The sequence below is a fragment of the Oryzias latipes genome, chromosome 20 (assembly GCF_053564925.1).
Source record: "Oryzias latipes strain Hd-rR chromosome 20, Olatipes_Hd-rR_3.1".
NCBI lineage: Eukaryota > Metazoa > Chordata > Actinopteri > Beloniformes > Adrianichthyidae > Oryzias > Oryzias latipes.
The window spans coordinates 3,476,068-3,497,621 of NC_136256.1; the positions used below are offsets into that span (position 1 = coordinate 3,476,068).

The 21,554-nt window shown below is 43.9% G+C and overlaps 1 protein-coding gene across 2 annotated transcripts in view; it reads left to right on the forward strand.

Annotated features, from left to right (window-relative positions):
• LOC101173583 (gamma-aminobutyric acid receptor subunit rho-3) overlaps positions 1–21,554 on the forward strand; it is a 26,947-nt gene continuing 5,393 nt past the window's right edge. For both annotated transcript variants that reach the window (XR_013652367.1, XM_078938832.1), the window contains exons 1-5: positions 1–376; positions 7,557–7,669; positions 16,885–16,952; positions 17,401–17,624; positions 19,904–19,986. Coding sequence is in view for 1 of the 2 variants with exons in the window: in XM_078938832.1 (XP_078794958.1) it covers positions 240–376; positions 7,557–7,669; positions 16,885–16,952; positions 17,401–17,624; positions 19,904–19,986 (625 nt within the window). In the remaining variant the exon portion in view is untranslated. The remainder of the gene's footprint in view (positions 377–7,556; positions 7,670–16,884; positions 16,953–17,400; positions 17,625–19,903; positions 19,987–21,554) is intronic.

A 21,554-nucleotide genomic window follows, 5' to 3' on the forward strand; every position in this document is an offset into this window, starting at 1 on the left:
CAAAGCCGACAGATCCAGAAGGAGGAACGAGCAGACCGGAGCTGAGGACTGAATAGCTGCCCTGCAGAGCTGTGAGGAAAACTTCCACGTCTCTGGCTTTTCGTCTCGGAGGTCCAGCCGTATCCCGGAGGCAGCGGCTTCGATGTGGTCGCCCTGCCAGGGGCTGGAGGGGGAGCATGGAGCTTGATGTGGTGGAGATGCTGGAGTTGCATCCGCTCCTTCAAAGAAATCTGTGAGCAATGAAGGTGGACGCGATGAGCTGCCTGGCTCTGGCTGTGGCCAGCTTCGTTGCCATAGCGACTGCCGGTCGCAGCACCAGCCGCAGGAAGCACAAAGAGGTCTTCCTCGGGGAGAAGAGCAAGTTCAAGTTTGGCGGGTGAGACACACGTTTCCTGTCTTCTCTACCTGAGCGGGCCTGCAGTTCTCAACGTTTTCATGTTAGCAGAAATGTCTAGATGTTGATGGAAATGTTGCTTCTGCTTTGAAATGAAAGATGGTTACATTTAAAGCAGGTTAGAAAATGACACCAGATGAAATCCTTCCTCCTTAAACCTTTTATCCAAGCAAACATCAGCGCTGCTCTCTGCTGCCCGTTTCTTTCGGGTCTGCAGACGTTCTCTCGTGTCTCTCTGTTCTTTAAACACATCCAGGGCAGAATTAGCTTCAGCAGCTGTTGAAGCTGGACTGCAGCACTTTTCCACTTCACGTCTGTCAGTCTCACATGGTTGCCAAACGACTTCACACACAGCTGATTAAGCCTATCAACAACATGCTAATCTTCATTTGGCAGCCTAATCAAATTTCACACGGCTGTCTGCCATGATGTGAGACTTTTATTTTTCTATTCTTTATTGTCCTTTAGTGGTTAAACAGCATTTGAACATCACCGTTTCTGTGAATCAAATCAATCTTTATGTAAAGAAGAGGCTTTTATTTTCATCTAAAAACTGCAGACTCCACCATAAATGAGCCCGATCAGTAACGTTCTCCTGGTTTACTCCAAAAGAATCTGGACGGTCTGAGAAGTGAAATAATGGTTTACGGGTCTCAGTTTGAATGTTTTCATGTAAAATAGAAGCAGACGTGAAATCTTTTACAAATTAAAGTTTGTCATTAGATGCTGAGTTGGTTTGACTGAAGCTGCTGCAGGAAACTGAACAACACGTTAAAATAGTGATTTGTCTGACCACCGTTTACTCACTGATGGCAAACATTTACTGTGACTGAACAAATGAACTTCAGCTGAACAAAACTTAAGTGGGAGGAGAATCAAAGCAGAGGAGCTGATGGACTAACTGCAGACTCTGACACACCAAGAGTCCTTGTCCTACTGTGATACCTGATCAAGAGTGAGCAGAGTGAGCTAAAGGAGGAAACTGCGGCATATGGAGGACCTCTTGCCCGGTGTTGCATGGGGGCCTAAGTCCTTCTTTCACGGTGTGAGGCCAATGTCAGTGGCGCTGGTGTCCGGTCTCTTAGCGTCAGGTTGTTTGACCCTGCAGTCCAAAGTGGGTGGTAAACTCCATGCAAGGCTAAATACCCCTGGTATCTAAAGTAATTTCTGCATTGAAGCTTTGATGAAACTGTCAATGGAGAGGCAAACAGACACATTTAAAAAAAAGAATGTCTAAAGAAACTCAAAACCAAAAACTGAGTCAAGTGGAGGCAGGCTCACTTCTGTTCCTGTCTGTCAATGGAGGCTTCTTGTTAGGATTTTCTTTGTGTTGCATCAGTCATGTGTTGCAGAAATGGGAAGCATGAGCACAAGCAGTGACAGAACTGAGATAAAGACAACTGAAAGTAAACTGGACTTTACTGCCCAACCAGCTGTTTACGGAGCAGATCCAATGTATTGATCTATAAAGTGAGACACAGCTGCTGGACACTGGCTAAAAGCTTTTCTCCTGATGAAACAGGAAGTTAAAACACCACAAACTGGTTAAAAAAGGATGAAAGTCAAGTTACTTTGATCTCTTCTTTGATTGAATTTTTTTTTTTTTTTCATTTTTGCAGTGAGTTGAAAGTAGCAGAAAGAAGCAGAGAGATGTTTTTTAGGTACATGTTTTCATGAACTTCAGCATGATCAAAGGGAACTTGTGACTTCTTTTCATTTTTGGGTTGTGAACTCTGTGCGCCTCTCAGTCGGAGCTGTGAGTGACGAGTGACACGTTCTGCTCATGTTCGAGCACGAGCGTTGATGGATAAAACAAAAACCAACATGCTTTACATTCTTCAAACATATGGATCAAAACAGGCTCTTTGTACCTTGTAGAGCCATACACCTTAATGCATCATGGGATAGCATTTGTGTCAGATCCTCCAATTACACATCTCTCATTAGTGAGCCGTCCTTGTCCACTTCACATTCCTCTTCACACAGACCGGACAGTCCTAGTGACAGAGAAGATGGCCTTTTGATCTACATCTGTGTGCAGTTTGGCATCCATGGAGGATCACATTTCTGAGTTTTTTTCTCATTTAGAACATGAATCAACATCTTCTGCTGGTAATCATGATTGTAATACTTAAAAATGTAAAGAAAATCACCTGAGTTACTGTCAGAAATCCTTTAGTCTTCAAACAACCACTGACAAACTTGTCAGGAAAATCAATCTCCTTCAAACAGGATTTACAAAGTTTGTTTCAGGAAAAATGTTCTTTTTTCTGTTTTGCAAGAAAAAAAAATCAAAAGAAATATAATCTTAGTTTGAGAAAACGTGTTTTAGTGACCAGAATAAATCTGCCACTGAGGTAAGAATTTTTGACTTCTTTCTAAGGGGTTTTGTTTTTACAGTATACTGGCCGATTCTCCTTCAGGGATTTCCATGTGTCCCTATGGGCATCTTTGTTCCACAGTAAACCTCTGGAGGCGGATCAGAGGCAGCAAAAATGATCACTCCTCTGGGAGCAGCACGGCGAGAACGCCATGGCTTCATTAAAGTGGCTTCTTTTGTTGAAATTTTCAAATTAAGAGGATTTGGTAGTTTTCTGGGTGAGGTTTGGGAAAACTGTCCTGGCTGTGTTCTACTTTTTTAACCAACTATATATGAAGCTTTTTGTTTATGTTTACAAACTGCTCTTTAAAAGAAAAAAGGAAACTTGACAAAGTAATATTTACCAACCTGCAGTTTCAACGGAAAAGTAAACCATTTGCTCACAATCAAGCAAAAATCTTGAATGTTCTGGCCAAACAAACTCTGATGTCTTTCAAACATTTGAGTCTTTCCTTCCATGAGTGTCTAAAGAGACTCATGGAGAAAGAGAAACCTGCTGCTGATATCACTGACGGTTGGTCAAACCTTAACGAGTCCTTCAGATTTAAAGCTCAGAAGCTCGTCCTTCTACCAAGTGTTAGTTATTTCTGCTAATATATATTTACACTCACCAGCCACTTTATTAGGTCCTCCTTGCTGGTACTGGGTTGGACCCTCTCTTCAGAACTCTTCAGGCATTGATTCAACAAGCCACCAAGGATGACAATGACAATGAGTCCAGAGAACTCATTGTCATGTTCTAGAAACCAGTCTGAGATGATTCCAGCTTTATGACATGACGCCTTATCCTGCTGGCAGTAGCCTCAGAAGATGGAACACTGTGGTCATAACGTGATCGACATGGTCAGCAACAATACTCAGGTAGAATGTGGCGTTGGAACCATGCTCAATTGGTACTAATGGGGCCAAAGTGTGCCAATAAGATATCCCCCACACTATGACACCACCACTACCACCAGCCTGAACCGTTGATACAAGGCAGGATGGATCGGTGCTTTCATGTTGTGGACACCAAATTCTGACCCCACCATCTGAATGTGGCAGCAGGAATGGAGACTCATCAGAGCAGACAACGTTTTTCCATCTTCTATGGTCCAGTTTTAGCGAGTCTGTATGAATTGTAGCCTCAGTTTCCTGTTCTTCGCTGACAGCAATGGTACCCGGTGTGGTCTTCTGCTGCTGTAGTCCATCTGCCTCCAGGTTGGACGTACAGAAAGGACCCAGCTGAGACTTTTTCTGTGAGGCGAGAGTGCCGACCACTACACCACTGTGCAGCCCTAAAGTCATTTCTACTTCATGCAAGCATTTCACAGCTGAGATGTTTTATGACGTCTAATTGCATGCTGGCAGTCTTCTGTCGGTGTGTTTTTTCTCTGAATGTCACATGAGTTTTCGTGGCTGCACGTCTGTTTCTGTTGCTTCAGGACAGGAATGCAGGAATGTGCTGTTGCAGAGGCTGACATTTAACTCTTTGTTGTGAGGTTTGGATGTTTCTTTGCTTTAAAAGAGAGTCAACATGCGTTAATAGTTTAAAGAAGTTAACCACAAGCATGAGCTCATATAATCAAAAAATGTAGACGTCCAGCGTTTTTAACTTCAACTATTGGAGACAAAGATGAGACACACCCTTCAACATTGCTGCTCTTCATTAATTTTTATTTGTTCCATATTTTTTAAATAGGCTTATTTTACCTCCAGAAAGGGGAAATTAAAGCAGAGAAACTAAAATTCAAAACTTCAAATTTACGTGCACCACTATTTGGATCCTGCCTGGGTTTTTTCTGTGTGGGGCTTGTCTGTTCTCCCCGTGAATGTATGAGTTTTCTCTACAGACTCAGCGTCCTCCCACAGTCCTAAAACAAGTTTGATTGATGACTCTAAATGGTCCCTGGGTGTGATTGTGTGTGAGAGAGTGGCCCCCTGTTCAGGCTCAGTGAACTCACAATTTATGATGAAACTGATTACCCAATATTTTTTAAGTTATCCTACTTACAAATTATAAGTTAATAAGAACTTAGAATGTTTGAGTTGAATAAAATAAAACTTCAAATAAATTTAAACTAGGACTTTTTATTTAATTAAGTTTTAGATTTTTACTTTACTAAACTAGCATGTTATTATTTTATTAAACCTTAATGCATAACTTCATTAACTCAAAAACATTTCCAGTCATCTTTTGAACCCGTTTTGTCCCTTTCGGGGTCAAAGGGCTGCTGGAGCCTATCCCAGCCACCTGTGGGCAAAGGCAGGGGGCATCCTGGACAGGTGACCAGTCTGCTGCAGGGCCACAATCACACACCCATTTAGAGACAATTTAGAATTGCCAATTGACCTATTGGCGCAATCACGTCTCTTCAATTACAAGTTTTGGCACCAAGGTTTAATTTACTCAAAATCTCTTCTTCCAGTATAGCTAAAGTGGAACTGGCTTATAGGTTTTACGCTGACTTAATTTAGATGCTTCTTTTGAGTTCTATGATTATAAAACGTTTGAGCTCATTGCACTGTTCGGATTCACAGTGCAGAGTGTACTTTGCCTTTGCCAGACAGGGTACATGTCCCCCCCGTGACCCAGAAAAGGATGCTGCGGTCCATCTTCACGTCACAGTTCATTTGCAAAGGTGACCTTCATTCTTATTTGCTTGACTCACCTTCAGAATCCAGGTGAGCGTTCACAGTTGTCAACACTCCAGAGTCAGCATGGAGAAGAAGATCACCTAAAGCCATACAGGCACTTGTTTACATCATTTTCTATTTCTACTTTAGTTTTTCTTACTGGAATGACAATAAACTGGGAGAAAAACACGAATTCTGACAGTCGTGTCCCCTGAATGCTTTTACTATTTTCCTAATGTCACTCTTGTGTTTGAGTTGTGAAATGCTGTAACTTCAGAGTTGTGTAAACTCTCTTCTCTGTTTTACTTTGTTCAGCCGCTTTCCTTAGCTGTGTTTACAGGAGTGTGTGTGTGTGTGTGGGGGGGGGGGGGGGGGGGGGTCATCATGTCATCATTCCCCCTCAAAGCTCATTGGCCGCCACAGATCTACCTGAGCCGGGAGAGTCTCTTTGAAACCAAATCTTTTCAGGACGAGGCAGTTTGCAGAGTCTCGGCTGTATTTACCTTTGGCCGTTTCTCACATTCTCATCTTTTGCAGTTTTGTCTGTTTAGCTGAAACCTGAAACTTGATCCACTGTTTCTGTGAAAGATTGAAATAAGATGCAGCAGAAATCCAAAACTGGTTCTAAACCGTTCAAACATGACTGGGATGTAGGAAACTTTGTCATGTATGTTATTGATTTCATTTAATATATGCTATATTTGCACTTTGAATGAGACACTGTTCACAGATGGACAGACTGATCCCCCCCTCTGGATAGTGGATCCATTTGAAACCAGCCTCCCCTCTGCCATCAGTCCAGATTAAAAATCTGTTAAAACAAGCAGGACAAACTAAAGGCAGATTTTGGAACAGTTTGAAGTTTATACTCCATCACTGAGGATTTCAGTCAGTCAAAGTTTTTATCTCACATGTATAAAAATCTCAAGCTTTTGAAGTGGTTTTGGGTTTTATCCACAGAGGTGACTTTGGGCTAAAAGGAGTAAATAGGGACTCAACTGACTAAACTGACCTCCCATCAGTTCTCCTTCAAACCAAGAGGAGGGTCAAGTATTTCCTGCCTCTGAGAAGAGATTCTGTTCCCAGCTGTCTGAAGGACAGACTGAGGTGTGGAAACCAGCTCGCTGCTGCACAATTAAAGGCTGAGCAGAAAGAAATGAAACTCTCAGAAAAAGGTTTGTTGAGGGTATTTGAACGCCCAGAGTGTGAAGCAATGTTTCTGGAAGCTGAAGGTGCCCTGCATGTGCATGTGCATGTGCATGTGCAGGTATAATATCAGTGACTCACCTGCTGTTGGTGACCTCCAGGTGGTTTGAGCAAACTTTCCCGGAACGCTGCCGTTTTTCAGGGAGGTATTGACAGAGAGGGGGAGGATGTGTGCGGGTGAAATGCTGCAGGACAAGGAGGGCTTTTATGTTGAAAAAGGAACTTCTGATCTGTGCTCATCCTTGCAGTTTGTAGGTAAATGTGGGCTCATTGTAAACACAAAGCAGCAGCAAAAACACTGAGAACTTTTCATCACAGAGAGGGGTCTTTTATTTTGGGGACTCTTCTTCAATTTGCCCTGTTTTATATAAATAATATTCCATCACTGAATACTGCATAAAAGAGAAATGCTTAAATATTAAACATGTGCTTAAATTGAGCATTTATCAAATGTTTCATCTTTGACTTGAAATCTAATGAAATTTTACTGTTTACAAAAGTGAAGTAATGTGTGTGATTGCCGTCCTCTTCTGTCTGAAAGTTAAATGTTTGTAAAATTGTTCAACAAATGAGTTTTTCCTCCGTTTCACCTGAAAGAAAAAGCCTCTCAGCTGATGTCCCTTCAGCCCCGTCAGACATAAGTGTCAATGCTTCAACAGTTTGGAGGAAATTATACATACTTAGATGAAGAAGAGGAGCAGGATGCTTGTCAGACCCGTGATGTGTGTGATTTAGGGGAACAGAGGTGGTTGGATCGGCCGTGCTGCATCCCACTGAACAGGCATGTTCTCGCTGAGATGAGACGCCGTTAAATGAGCTCTGGAAGAAGGACAGCAGGATGCTCACACACAGCAAATTACTCTGATCACAACATGCAATTACAGCTTTAATGAAAGTAATCTGTCACAACATGGCGTGTGTGTGTGTGTGTGTGTGTGTGTGTGTGTGTGGTCTTCACAGGCGCATTGACTATAAGCTGAAGAGGCAGGACAGCACCAAAACACTGTTGATCAAAAGTGAACAACTGCTGAGGATCGAGGAGCATGACTTCGCAATGAGGCCGGGCTTTGGAGGTCAGACACACACATACACACCAACACACAGTGGTGGTTCCACAGACAAAGGCTGTCTTCATCTCCTCGCTGACACACAATGGGTGCTTAATCCTCTCACACATCATCTTCCAGAGAAAATCAGCGCAGCGCTTTGATGGTGGCCACTGGGTCACCCAGACGGATGTGTCAATCCGAAAATCAGCAGCCCTGACCCAGATTGCGTCATTGTGTTGCTGCACAAATGTGTGTGTGAGTTGGTGTGGCCTCGCAGCAGGACTGGGGGAGCTCACTCAGATGTGATTGTGAGTCTATTTGCACAGTATAATGAGTGCTCCAGTGTGGGTGGGTGTTGTGTGAGTCGGGGGGATTCGTGTGAATTAATCTGGATTATATTCCAGGTCTGCAGCAGATGGAGGGGTGGGAAACAAACTGCAGCCTGCATTCATGCACAGCATAAGTATGGAAAACCATTCATGCACTTTTCCATGAAAATGAGTTCTCCTCTGAGACATTTGCAGACATTTTGACATCACCTAACTCTGTTTTTGGGTGGGACCCGGTTTTCATTCCAACAGCGGATACGTCTAAAGGAACCTGCAGCAAACATGTAATCCAGCTCTGTGAAACATAACTGTTGTGGAGGTGAACGGCCTTTAAATCACAGACCTTCAGCATTGTTGGCTGAAGTTTACCTTCTCAAATCTGGGCTTCCCAGAATTCTTTGGTCTGTGGATGATTTTTATATGTTCCGCTTAGCCGGAGCCCGAGATGCAGCTGAGCTGTGATTCACACAGTTTGTGTTTTTATTTCAAAGGAAGGGTCCTTCAGATTTTGACACACATCTACCAGTACATGGTTTTGCTAAATGTCATACAGGGGATTTTCCAGCTCCACAATGAGATCCTCAGGCAGAACAAGGTGAGATCAGGTCCAAACCTGTCAATGCAAAAAGGAAACAGCAGAAAGCTTCAACTCATGAGCCAACCTTCACCTTCGCTGATGAGCTGTGGATAAAACTGTAGAAAGACCATCGGCTCACAGCCGCTGACTAAATATGTCCTGAGTCGACTTCAGGAAGAGGGAGAAGGAAACTGCTGCTAAAAGCTACCAGGAGCCAAGCTGAGGCTTGCAGAGAGACTTTCTGACATTCTGCACACTGACAGTTGCCTCAGGGAGAAGCTCAGGCTGTCTGAGACAGATTCATGTAAAAATCCACTGCTACAGTCGCCACAATGAAAACACAGCAGAGACAATAGAAGTCCAGTCACTGCGCTGACTTTTAACCTGGTTATTTTTAAATGCATGGCAGAACTCAAACACAGGAGACCATGAACCAAACAGTCAGACTGGCGACCTGTGCAGGGTGTAGTCTGCCTTCGCCCACGAGTGGCAGGAGAGGCTCCGGCATCCCCGTGACCCCGAAAGAGACAAAACAGGTTTAGAAGACGGATGGATGGATGGATGGATGGATGGATGGATGGATGGATGGATGGATGGATGGATGGATGGATGGATGGATGGATGGATGGATGGATGGATGGATGAATAAATGGATGTGTGGGTGGATGGATGGATGGATGGATGGATGAATGGATGAATAGATGGATGGATGGATGGATGGATGGATGGATGGATGGATGGATGGATGGATGGATGGATGGATGGATGGATGGATGGATGGATGGATGGATGGATGGATGGATGAATAAATGGATGAATGAAAGGATGAATAAATGTGTGGGTGGATGGATGGATGGATGGATGGATGGATGAATAAATGTGTGGGTGGATGGATAAATGTTTCTTCCTTTTTAGAAAAGCCAGTGATAAGGCAGGTTAGCATCTCATTACAAGCAGTTTTTCTTTCTCCATTGCTTCTTATTTTAGCTTGTTAAAAGTGAGAATGTTGCACATTTAAAATTCACTCTGAACAAGTCATTGGTTCTCAGTCAAATGTGGACTGGTGCTCCTTTATATGGAGTATAAAACATTAATTTGAAAAAGTGATGCGAGCAGGTGTCCCGTTTAAACACAGTCCAGTTCTCATGTACAGTCAATGATTAGGTCACTGTTGGTTCCAGTAGGATTCGTGGGGTGGGGCTCTGAACATTTTATTATTCTTTTCCTGCAACTGTTTCGACTTTGTGCCAATAACCTGAATGAAAGAGTCGTCCAGACGACAAACATGGCAGCAGACGTCAACAATAACACCGGCATAAAAGAAGACGCAACAACAGGAAGCTAAATCTGCGTCTGATCTGCTGAGTCACTGCATTCATCGCGCCACTTTCTCAGAATGTTCCCTAACATTTGCCGGCGAGGACTCCTGTTTTGCTGCCGCCGTTCTTCCTTCCATCTGTGGAGGAACATCTATGGGTCATGTATCCCGTAGCTCAGAGAGGACCTGCTGACCTCTGCAGAATGCTGCGCGAAGCAGTGGGCAATCCTGTTTTGAGAGATCCACATAAAGGAGACACTTCATTCAATAAATCAACTAACCCCTGACAGAAAGATCAAGATCTTGGAGCCTGGCTTTGAAGCAGCACCAGATTGATTCTCTGCTACTGAAACTGGAAAGGAAATCTGGAAAGAGATCAAGCAGCATCGTCCGTTCCTCATCTGATCATCTTGATCTATTTGAATAAATCAACAAACCCCTCTGCGTAAATCAGAGTTTATCCAGAACAAGCAACGCCGCAAAATCTAACAGGATCAAATCCATCAAATGCATGAGAAGAAGTTTGACACTTGAGTGGGAGGAGAACGACTAAACAGGTAAAGAAGCTGACATTCACTGAGGGTCATGATGTCACAGATGCCCCTCGGGCGTCTGCTTCCTGGGTTTCTGTTACACCTCCAGCCATGAAGCTGTAAACATTTACATCAGAGAACAATGCAGTCCTTCAAAGTCTTCCTTTCATTCTTCTATCATCTGCAGATTTACCTTAATTTGTTCTAGTTTGTTTCATCATCCTCTTTGCTCTGAAGCCAAACTCGTTCACTTTGAACAGTTCCTGATGTATTCCTCCGTTTCTGTGGCTCGCTGCCATCTCGTCTGCTCATGTCCCCACAGTCTGAAGGTTTACCCGGCGTCTCCGTGGTCCCGCTGCCACTCAGACAGGAGCAACAAAAGCACCACACTGTGCCCCACCATGGCCCTGTGGGATTTCTTTGCACTATAATTTGACACTGAGAAAATCTCTGCATCCCTCACATAACCCTATAGCTGCCCCCCCCCACACACACACACACACAGATGGTTCACAGCGAAGCCCACTAATGCCTGGTGTGACATTTCAAGTCACCTCATGGTCGTGTGGAGAACTCTTGCCCTTCTAAATCCAGGTCAACCATAAGCAAGCATCCAAAGACCTCGGACAAAGACTGGCTTCTCTCTCCTTGACGTCCACGCATTCGCTCCCAGGTGCTTTCAGCTCGATACCTTCACATGTTGGAGTCCTGACAGTCTGGATGGAGATTATGGCTGCAGCTCCACACAGTCTCTAAAATCAGGCTTTCCATGGCAGCTGCATGCATACATTGAAAGCAGCTATTTAGATCTGGGTCAAAGGACTTTCTTCATTTGCACGGCTCCATTTTTCTAATTTAGAATACATTTGTTGATTTTATTTGAGTTTGCAGGCTAAGTGCAGGTTTGATGAAGGACCTGGAGTAGAACGAAACTGTCACTGACATGTAGGTTCATCTATAAAAACTACACTTCCCAGAACCCACTCCTTCTCATTTGGCCTCACTGAAATGTTCTCTGTAGATACCAAAAAGAGATGATTCAGTAGTTTGCAGTGGTTGGGACATATTCAGGCTTGGAGGACAAACTTGCATTGCTGAAAGTCAGGAGATTAAGTTTCTATAAGGTCCTGAAAAAGTAAAAGTCATGTTCCAACCAAACGTGAAAGTTCCTGAAAACCTTCACCACAAACAAAAGCTAATTAAATCCTCTAAAATCAATTTCACATCCAAATGAGCACAAACAGGGTTTTGATTCTCCAGAGGATCTAATCTGAGCACAACCCCAGCTTCTGTGCCCCCACTGTAACTTTAAACCGGACTGCAGTAAACACGCAGTCATGGTTCATCCAGTTCAGTGATCGTCTCTGCTACTGCCCAGTTTCTCACTAAAGTGGATTCATTGAAACTTTGTTTACTTCATTACAATCTAAAAGGATCACAGTCAGATCCAAATGTACTCAAAACAACTGCAGTCCAGAAAAGCAAACAAAGATGGTTCCAGTTGGAAGTAGTTTTCCAAACACAGCTGCAGTTAATCAGAGAGGAGCCTGCAACTGAGCTGAAGGTCTTCTGAAGGAAACCAGTGACCCTTAATGTTGGGAGAAAGTGGATCCTTCAGCTCATTCGGCTGGAGGCTGCAGAGCCTGGCTGCTTTGAGTCATGATGAAAGCAAATGCGATGGTTGTAACTCCCAGAATCCACCGGGATCCTGACTGCACATCTTCAACCTCCCCAAGCCCTGGGGAGAAAAAGAAGCATCCCATTTTCCCCAACCTCTTGTGTGCTCTCACATCTGCAGGATCATTTAGATCAGAATAACTGGAGATGTCCCGCATCCTCTGATTGGCTGCAATCACAGCTCATCCTGCAGGAATGGATTACTTAACCACCACACAGGCATTATGGCAGAAAAACCCGACCAGCTGTGGTTAAAAAAGACGAGACGTTCCAAATGCTCAGTTTCAGATCTCTGACCCCCAGGATTTTCAGTTTCCAGTTTAGTGGTTGAATGTGAAAATGTTCTTTGTTTAGTTGTTCTGTTTTGTTTGATCAAAGAATGACGTGAAACAGGCTGAACAACCACGAGAGATTCCATTATTTCACGTTCCAGCAGCTGATTCTCACACAGTCATGTTGTGTTAGATTAGTGTATGTTGTTTGGTTCATTGATAACTGTTTAATCAGCACACAGCCCTATGTTAGCTATTTTAAAACATTTTTCATAAAATGATAAATGGTGTATGCTTGAATTGTGGTCTCATTCACACACATTCACACTCCAATGGCGGCTTTGCTGTCCACCAGGGGGGTATTCCAGAAAGCAGGTTATGCTAGCTCCCAAGGTAAGTTTGAGGCTAAGGAAGTTGATAACCTCAGCTTTCGGTTCTAGAAATGGAGGTATGTTTCAGGGTATGTCAAGTTCCCAAAGCAACACATGCTCTGAACATAACCTGGTCTGGAGCAGGTTTAGTTGAAGGTTAGTTTGTTTTCAGAGAGGTGAAGCAGCATGGCGTGTCCATTTGAAGATGATTTAGTGGATGAAGAAGTTCAGATAATACTTTTTCCACCGTGAGAGGGTGATAAGACCACATATGGATGTTGGAAAGATAAACTTTTTACTTTGATCTGACTTAATTATTTGCTTCAGTTAAGATAATTAAAAATCTTTTTTGTTGTTAAGTCATCTTAAGAATAACACGTAGTTTTCAGACAGTAATTTTACTTTCATTCAAACTAATTAAGTAGGTGTAACTTTGGTGCTGCTGTTAGAGCGGCACCACAAAGAATTTTGGGATACCATTCCCTTTGTCTGTCTGGAGGGATTTGGGTGTAAGTGTAGGTTTTTGACCAAATGTGATTAGTTGTTTAGTTGTTTTACTGTGTTTTGCCCAGTTATTAGTCCTACTATGTTAAATTCCTTCTGCACCACGAGGAAGAGGATGATGAGTTTATTTAGCACCATAGTGCTTGTTAATGAAATGTTAAAGTTAGAGAAATAGCAAAGTTTAATGTTGCAAAACCATTTTGTTTCATACATTTTATTGCTACACAAATGAGAATATCTGCAGGCTCAAACTTGGACATATGAGAGTTCAAGAAGTAGAATAAATTAAGATGGAAAAACATTTAATTGAATTGGAGTAATATGACATTTAGTTAGATAAATATGTACAGTTGAGTTGTAAAAAAATATTGAGGATAGACATAAGAAATTAGGTTGAATAAATTTAACTTAATTACTTGTTACCAATTGAATGAATTTAAGTTGGATAAGTTATATATATATGTATATGCGTCACAATGAAAATAGAAATGAGATAGAAACTCATGTGTTTACTTTGTCTGTTCTTTTTCTCCAAGCAGAAACTTTTTTTTTTTGATGATGCAGCCGTATGACTGTTTTGATGGGCGTATAATCTTCATGCGCTGTCATTAAAATCTCAGACTCCGTCTCACTGAAGTGTAGCGCTCTCTTTCCACGCTTTTCCATGGTAATTCCGGAAATCGGCGATCCATTGAGAATGTCTGTATGTACCTCCTGTGCACGTGCATTAACCCAGGGTTACCAAGTGGAGCGTAATTACGATAACTCATATCCGGTCTTTTGGAACCGACATACCCAGAGTAAGCAAGTTCAGGTGGATTTCAGCCAGAGTTCAGGGTTAAAGTCAGGGTAGTTTAAACATGCTTCCTGGAATACCCCCTGGGATCTTCCAACCAGAGATCAGCCGCTGCACCACAGCCACCCAAACTTAAGTTCCAGGTTCCAGGTGTGCGGTCCAATCCTTTTCTTCCATTTCCGCGAGCTCTGCCCTCGTCATCCCCGGCTTCCACCTGTGAGCTCCGTTGGGGGTTGTGTAATACCCAAAGTTTTCTTTGGAGATCTTTGTTTTATCCATCTGAACGGAACCTTATGCCAAACTAAAAGAAATATGGAATAAATCTTCCATACTGCATGTGTTGTCTGACTGAAAAGAGACTGTGTGTGTATGTGGGTGTGTTTTTGTGTGTAGGTGTCTCTGTGTGTGTATATGTGTATATGTATGTGTGTGTGTATGTGTGTCTGTGTGTGCTTGTATGTGAGTTTTTGTTTTTGTGTGGATGCATGCGTGCTCCTTTGTCTTTCTGTTTATATGTGCATGTGTGTGTGCGTCTCTGTCCTTGCACAGCTCTGTGTGTGTTGGGTGCATGGTTGTTTGTGCGTGTATGTCTGTGTGTATTTGTTCTGTTCCTGGATACCCACACTTGTCTTCTGGCCCTCTTGGTTCCACTGCAGGGGTTCTGTTTTTGCTTTCTGAAGCCGACACGTTGGGAGTTTGGTTCTGGAAGCACCCTTGCAGAGCTGAAGCCAGTGTTCCGTCTGAATGTTCTGGTGGTTCTGTGGGTTCATGCAGACTCAGCAGCTGGAGGACCACGCACATACCAACACACCAGCTGAAAGCGGAGCTGCACTGAGGCTGCTGGAGACCTCAGACATGTGCCGGGATTGGTTCACAACACTTTTCCATCTTGGAACTAAATTCTTAACACTTATAAACTCAGCTCCAGACCTTCAAAAACATTGGACAGACACCACACAAGCTGCTTTAGGTGCCTCCAAGTCTTTCATTATTTAAGGTAAAACTGTCTCTTAAACTTGTTTTTTCACACAAAAATTATAATTCAAGGCAAAAATAACACATAACAGAAAACTGCTCTTCATCTAAAGCAGCATCTCAGTAAGTAGTCATTTTATCTGCTTGTCTTTTTTATGTTATTTAAAGAAAGTTTGCCTTGTTTTTTCTCTTTCTGGCTCAGAAAGGCTTAAAGTCCTTTTACAAATGTCTAAGACTCATTTAAAAAAGCTTGATGTGGCTTTTTTTGTTTCCTCTGCAGCTTGATTATTCAGCCATTTTGAAAAAAACTTGGGAAAGATTTTTAGAGGAGCACACTTTAAACTGGGGAACCTTAACTCGGTCCACTGGCCTGAACTCGGGCTGGACTGAAAACAGAAACACAAAGATCTGATGGAAACCAGCTGAGAGTGTCTCAACCAAAGGTTTTCCTCAAACCTTTGCAGATTTTCTATTTTTTCTGGCTGTGGGTGAGCTTAAGATCCTCATCCCGAAAGTGGGCGCCGGTCTGACAGCAGCCGTTGCCAAGGCGATGCCAAGCGGCGTCTATGAAGGCGATGCCAAGCGGCGTCTGTGTTGCTGCAGAGAGTTTATGAGTCACACAGGGATAAAGCTGCAGCTGAGGCTTTTTGGGCCCGGCTGTAGGATGAATTTCATTAAATAAAGTGTTCATGAAGCGGCTGCAGGAGCTGGAAAAACACACACTTCCATTAGGCTCCAGAGTAGACAAACACACAGTTTCTCCAATTTTTAATAACAATTTAAACAAATATAAACCAATTTTAACTGAGAAAGTTACATAATTTTTCCAGTTCCTTTTTTGGATGCAGCTCTACTTAATAACAAAGCTTTTCCTGATTAGGGAGTAACGATGGGGGCTGCCCCGGCTGCCTGTTGCCTTTACATAGAAAATGATGCAGGAATCTATGGGTTTCAGTTTCCGCTTCATAGCCGAGATGAAAAAAACACAACCTGCTGGACTCACAATGAAGCTGAGCGTGCAGATTGAAGAGAAGTGATGATGAAGGAAAAGCAGACAGAAGTAGACGTGTTGCTTTAGATCATCTTCTATGGAGTCTAACAATAACAAGCCTAAGCCAGGTGGGGGGGGGGGGGGGGGGGGGGTTGCAAAAGCCAGGTGTGAATGTGGAGCTTGGGGAGGAAAGCAAACAGTTATTGATACAGAGGGGGAAAAAGCAATATCCCTCATCTTTACCAGCTTTTGTGAAGCAAATTTAAAAAAAAATCCCTCAATTGGCAAAAAAACCAACAACCTGGAGGTTCTTTTGCCATGTGGGAGGGGCAGCTGAGACTTGTGGAACCTGATGTAGTGGCTGGATGGGATGGGTGGGGGTGTTGTGGGATCTTCTGGGGTCACACATGAGGTGTTGCAGACAGTGTGGAGGGGGACTGGTCTCTCTGCTTGGAGTGGGGGGCCGGTGGCAGGCCCTGTTTGGCAGCAGACCTCCCCCAAAGCCCTCGCTGCCCCTCTGCACCCTGGGCTGGGATCCCCCACCTCTGGCATTGCTGTGGGTTGAGTTGCCCTCTTGGTGCCTGCATTTCCTCAGCTTATCTACAGAGTCTGTTGGGGGCAGGCTGGGGTGCGTAGTGTGTCCTGTAATGAGTGAGGTTGGTCTGTGGGATGGGGGGGTCTATTGCCAGGGCATGTTTGACCAGTTGGGGCATTGACTGAGACTGCTGTGTGGCTGGTGCTGCTCAAGTGCTAAGCTCACTGAAAGGGAACATCTTTATTCAAGGAAATCCCCCCAACAGACCTGTCCACATGCAGCAGCAGCAGACTCCTTTAGCTCTGACATGAAAACCTTCAGGTTTGGCTTGAGACGTGAAGCTGTCATGTGGTTTGTTCAGGTGCAGCCATCCCCGTCGGCATCGACGTGCAAGTGGAGAGCATCGACAGCATCTCCGAGGTCAACATGGTGAGTTTGTGCTAGAACAGAGGTTTATGCTCCAGCTGTAGACATTTGGAAGATGAAAGTGCAGAAAAGAAGGATTCCTTGTCATCATGCAGACACAATGAGAGGAGTGCTGACCTCACCTCCTGTGTCTGCTTGGCGACCCTTTGAGTGCTGTGACCTCTGTCTGGCGCCGCTTTAAAGGCTGCACACAGATGAATGATGAAGAGGAAGGTGATGAACTGAGTTCATCTTCAGTCTGGAACAAATGTCCATTTAGCCCTGCAATCTACCTCAAAGGACTTGACTGGAGAAAGAATCACCCCAACTTCCTTGTTTCTTTCTGCGTCTTTGTTGTCCTGTTTTGTGTCAGCTCAGCAGAAATGCCCGTTTTCCGGCTAAAGAGCTGAGCAGCTGTGTGCAGTCGGGTTGTCATGTACAGATGTGGTGAAGCTGAGCCTCTCCTTTGCAGGACTTCACCATGACTCTGTACCTGCGGCACTACTGGAAGGACGAGCGGCTGTCCTTTCCTTCCCGGACCAACCAGAGCCGCACCTTTGACTCTCGACTGGTGAAGAAGATCTGGGTCCCCGACGTCTTCTTCGTCCACTCTAAACGCTCCTTCATCCACGACACCACCATGGAGAACATCATGCTGCGGGTTTACCCGGATGGAAACATCCTCTACAGCGTCAGGTAACTCCCCGTGGTCACGGGGAGTGGCCTGAAGTGTCCTTGGGCTAGACACTGAACCTCAGCTTCCCTGGTGGAAGGTTGGCGCCAGTGTTGGGCAGCGAATCTGCCATCAGCGTGAGAATGGATCTGTGACTCTTAGCACTTTGGGGCTTTGAGGGGGGGGCAGAAAAGCGCTTTACAAGTAAACGCCATTTCCCATCACAGCAGAAAACCTGCAGCTGCAGTGACACAGCTGGAAAGAAGCCCCTTTAGGGCAGAAAGAGGGGGCATTTGTTGAGTTGTTGTAAATCTGCATTTGGAAAATGTTTAAAATCTTTTACAAAAATCAAAATATTACATGAATCTGAAAACTCTGTAATAAGCCCTGACTTCACATGAGCTTCAGCATCTTTTTTATTCCAAACTTTGTTATTTGAGTTTGCTTTGATAGAGGCAGCTGCCTCTTTATCCTGCATTTGCTGACAATCATGTTCATGTTAATCCCAGCAAAATTCAGTAGAATTAGTATCTGTGGGCTGACTCCCGCCTCCTCCCACAGCACAAAAACATGCTTCATAGACTGGTTGGTATCTCTTCATGGGTTGGTGTGTGGCCTGAAACAGACTGGTGACCTGCTCATGGTGAACTCTGCCCTCATCCAACAGAAGCTGGGTTGACCACAGCAACCCTGATAGGGATTCACTTCACTTTCATCCTGTTTGGATATTTTTGCTATCGATTCCATTCATTTTAGGGTTTTTGCTTGAAAAAATAAACTTTTGAGGAAATCTTGAACAAATTTCAAAGTGAAGGAATGAAGCATCAAAACAATTTGACAGTTCTGGACTCTGCTCTGGAGACACTTCTGACCCCAGAGCAGCTCACAGTCCATCCATCCATTTTCCAAACCCATTCAATCTTTCAGGGGTTACAGGGTTGTTGAAGCCTATCCTAACAACAGTTGGGCAAAAGTGCAGTTCACCATTTCATTGCAGAGCCACAGTTCATTGCAGAGCCACACAATCCCACACATTCTTGCCAAAGGTATAATTTTACTTCACCAATCAGCCCATGAAGCATGTTTTTGGACAGCTGGGTCTGGAGAAAACCCACAAATACACAAGGAGAACATGCAAACTCCACACAGCAAGATTCCAGCCAGGATTTAAACCCGGAGCTTTTTGCTGTGAAGTGAGAACACAAACCACTACACCACCATGCAGCTGTCATTGCTAAACTAATAATTAAAAATAAAGCAGAAAAGTTTGTGGAATCTGACATTTTAAGAAAAGAAGGAGCCAAAGTATTCAATCAGGGCACTCATGAATTACCTTAAATCAAAAATCACAACACAGCAGCACATTTCAGTCTTTCTGACTTATCTTTGTTTAACCCTTGTGCTATCTTAGATGACCCCCACCCTTACTTTGACATGTTCTCCCTACCATGACAAAGGTGGTTAAAGGTGGAAAGATTTCATGTAATCCATGGACACCAGTGAAGATCACAAATCATTGAAGAAAAAAGGTTCAGAGCACTGTCTAGTGGGTCTAGATGACCCAACTCCCAACGTTAAAGTGCCTAGGATAGAACAAGGGTTACAGTTGTGTGTTCCAAAAACATCTGTGTGAATGTGTGTTCAGACTGGACAGGTTTGGTTCTCTTAAAGTGTACCAGAGTTTGTTTCCCCCCGATAATCCTGAACAAATTTTCAGTCTGAATACACCCAAGCAGACCCTGATTCGGTACCAGGAACCGCTCTCTGACCCGTCTTTGGAGGTGGTCTCGGTGTAACTCCAATCCGGCTGAGCTCCGGTTTGCTCAGCCATTATTGTTTCTCTAGTTGTTTTGCTCCGCCCTCGTAACTCCTGGCCAATGACTGAAGAGATCTTCACTCACGTGGTTTTGTTTAAAAGCTTTGCTTTGAGACAGAAAAGTCTGCTTGATGGTGGTCTGAAAACAGCAAGAAAAAGCAAGGTTCAGGACCTGATCAAATTAGGCGGGCTTTGTCTGGACCAGCGGACGTTTCCTGTCTGAATACACCCGACATTTTACACACAAACTTGTTTCGTGGGTTGAATGCAACATTATATTCACCTTTACTTTGTACAGGAAAGACAACTTTTACTTGAAACAGATCAGCTTTATTTCTCCCAAAAGTTACGTTGATCAATTTTTCTTCTTTTTGAAACGATTGTCAGAACGTGGTGAGAGATGGTGAGAGGGCAGGTTTCCATGGTGACAGCAGAGCTGGATGGAAGGTGTTTCCATGCATGCGTGTGTTCATGTGTGTGTTGCAGGGTCACGGTGACGGCGCTCTGCTCCATGGACTTCAGCAGCTTCCCTCTGGACACGCAGAACTGCTCGCTGGAGCTGGAGAGCTGTGAGTCACACAACCACACACACCAAGAATCACAATCCTAACAACAACACTGTTTCTGCCTCTTTGTAACAAACATACACAGTCATTGAACATCACAATTCCTTGACTTTGTTGCAATGTTTTTTTTTTTTCATCTATGTATAATTCTATATTTTGGGGGTTCATTTTATAGACTCGTTCTGATGAAAACAGTGCTTTTGTTGTTTTTAACGTGTTCTTTTTTCTCATGATTTTTCTCATGATGGAGGACGTAAAGAAAATTAAGATTAAAACTGTGTCTCTTAGTATTTCTTTGATCAAATTGTGGTGAATCAGCTGCAGAGGAAAACAATGACGTTTAAAAAAAGAGCTTATCTGTAGTGTAGAAAAACGCGGGGGGGGGGGGTCTCCCTGCTCCGCTCCATTCTGATCATCCACTGTCAGATAAACAGATCCATGAACGCCGTTGTTTTCCTGGTCTGAGCTGGACGGATGGATAGCTACGATATTGCTGCCATGTTGCAGCAGTAATGTTAGGTGGGGGGGGGGGGGGGTCTGTTAGATAGCAGGAGGGCGTGTACACAGATGGATGTTGTGTTGTCTTGCTTATCTGCAAGTAAGCAAAAATGAGGCACAACAATCGTGTTGTTCAAACCTTTTATTGAACAGTATCCTTAGTACTACACGGCTATCTCTCCTCAGCTTCCTAGCTCTTAGTGGGATCTCTGACTTTTCTGCAGTACAGATATAGCTTGTGAGTTTGACATTTAAACCTGGACACCATTACATTTCAAGTATGTAACATGGTTGTCATGGTGAAAGACCCAGCCACGTTTCATCTTCTATGCTGATGGAAGAAGGTTTCCTATCAAAATCTGACCATACGTGGCTCCATTCACTCCATTCATTCTTTCCTTTACACGGATCAGTCGTTCTGGTCCCTTTGCTGAAAAACAGCCCCATACCATGATGCTTCCACCCCCATGCTTTAAAGTAGGTCTGGTGTTCTTTGGATGCAGCTCAGCATTCTTTCTCCTCCAAACAGTAGAGTTCTTCCCAAAAAGTTCTATTGTGGTTTCCTCTGACCACAGGACATTCTCCCAATCCTCTTCTGGATCATCCAAATGCTCTCTAGCAGACTATAGACGGTTCTGCACATGTACTGGCTTTAGCAGGGGGTCACGTCTGGCCCTGCAGGGTTTGAGTCCCTGGTGGTGTAGTGTGTTACTGATGGTAGCCTTTGTTACTTTGGTCCCAGCTCTCTGCAGGTCATTCTCTAGGTCCCCCGTGGGGTTCTGGGATTTTTCTCACTGTTCTTGTGATCATTTTGACCCCATGGGGTGAGATCTTGGGGGGGGCCCAGATGGAGGGAGTCATCAGTGGTCTTGTACGTCTTCCATTTCCTAATAATTGATTTCTTCACACCAAGCTGCTTATGTTACAGATTCAGTCTTCCAGCCTGGTGCAGGTCAACAGTTTGGTTTCTGGTGTCCTTAGACAGCTCTTTGGTCTTTAGTGGAGTCTGGAGTGTGACTGTTTGAGGTTGTGGACAGGTGTCTTTCTATAGATAACCAGGTCAAACAGGTGTT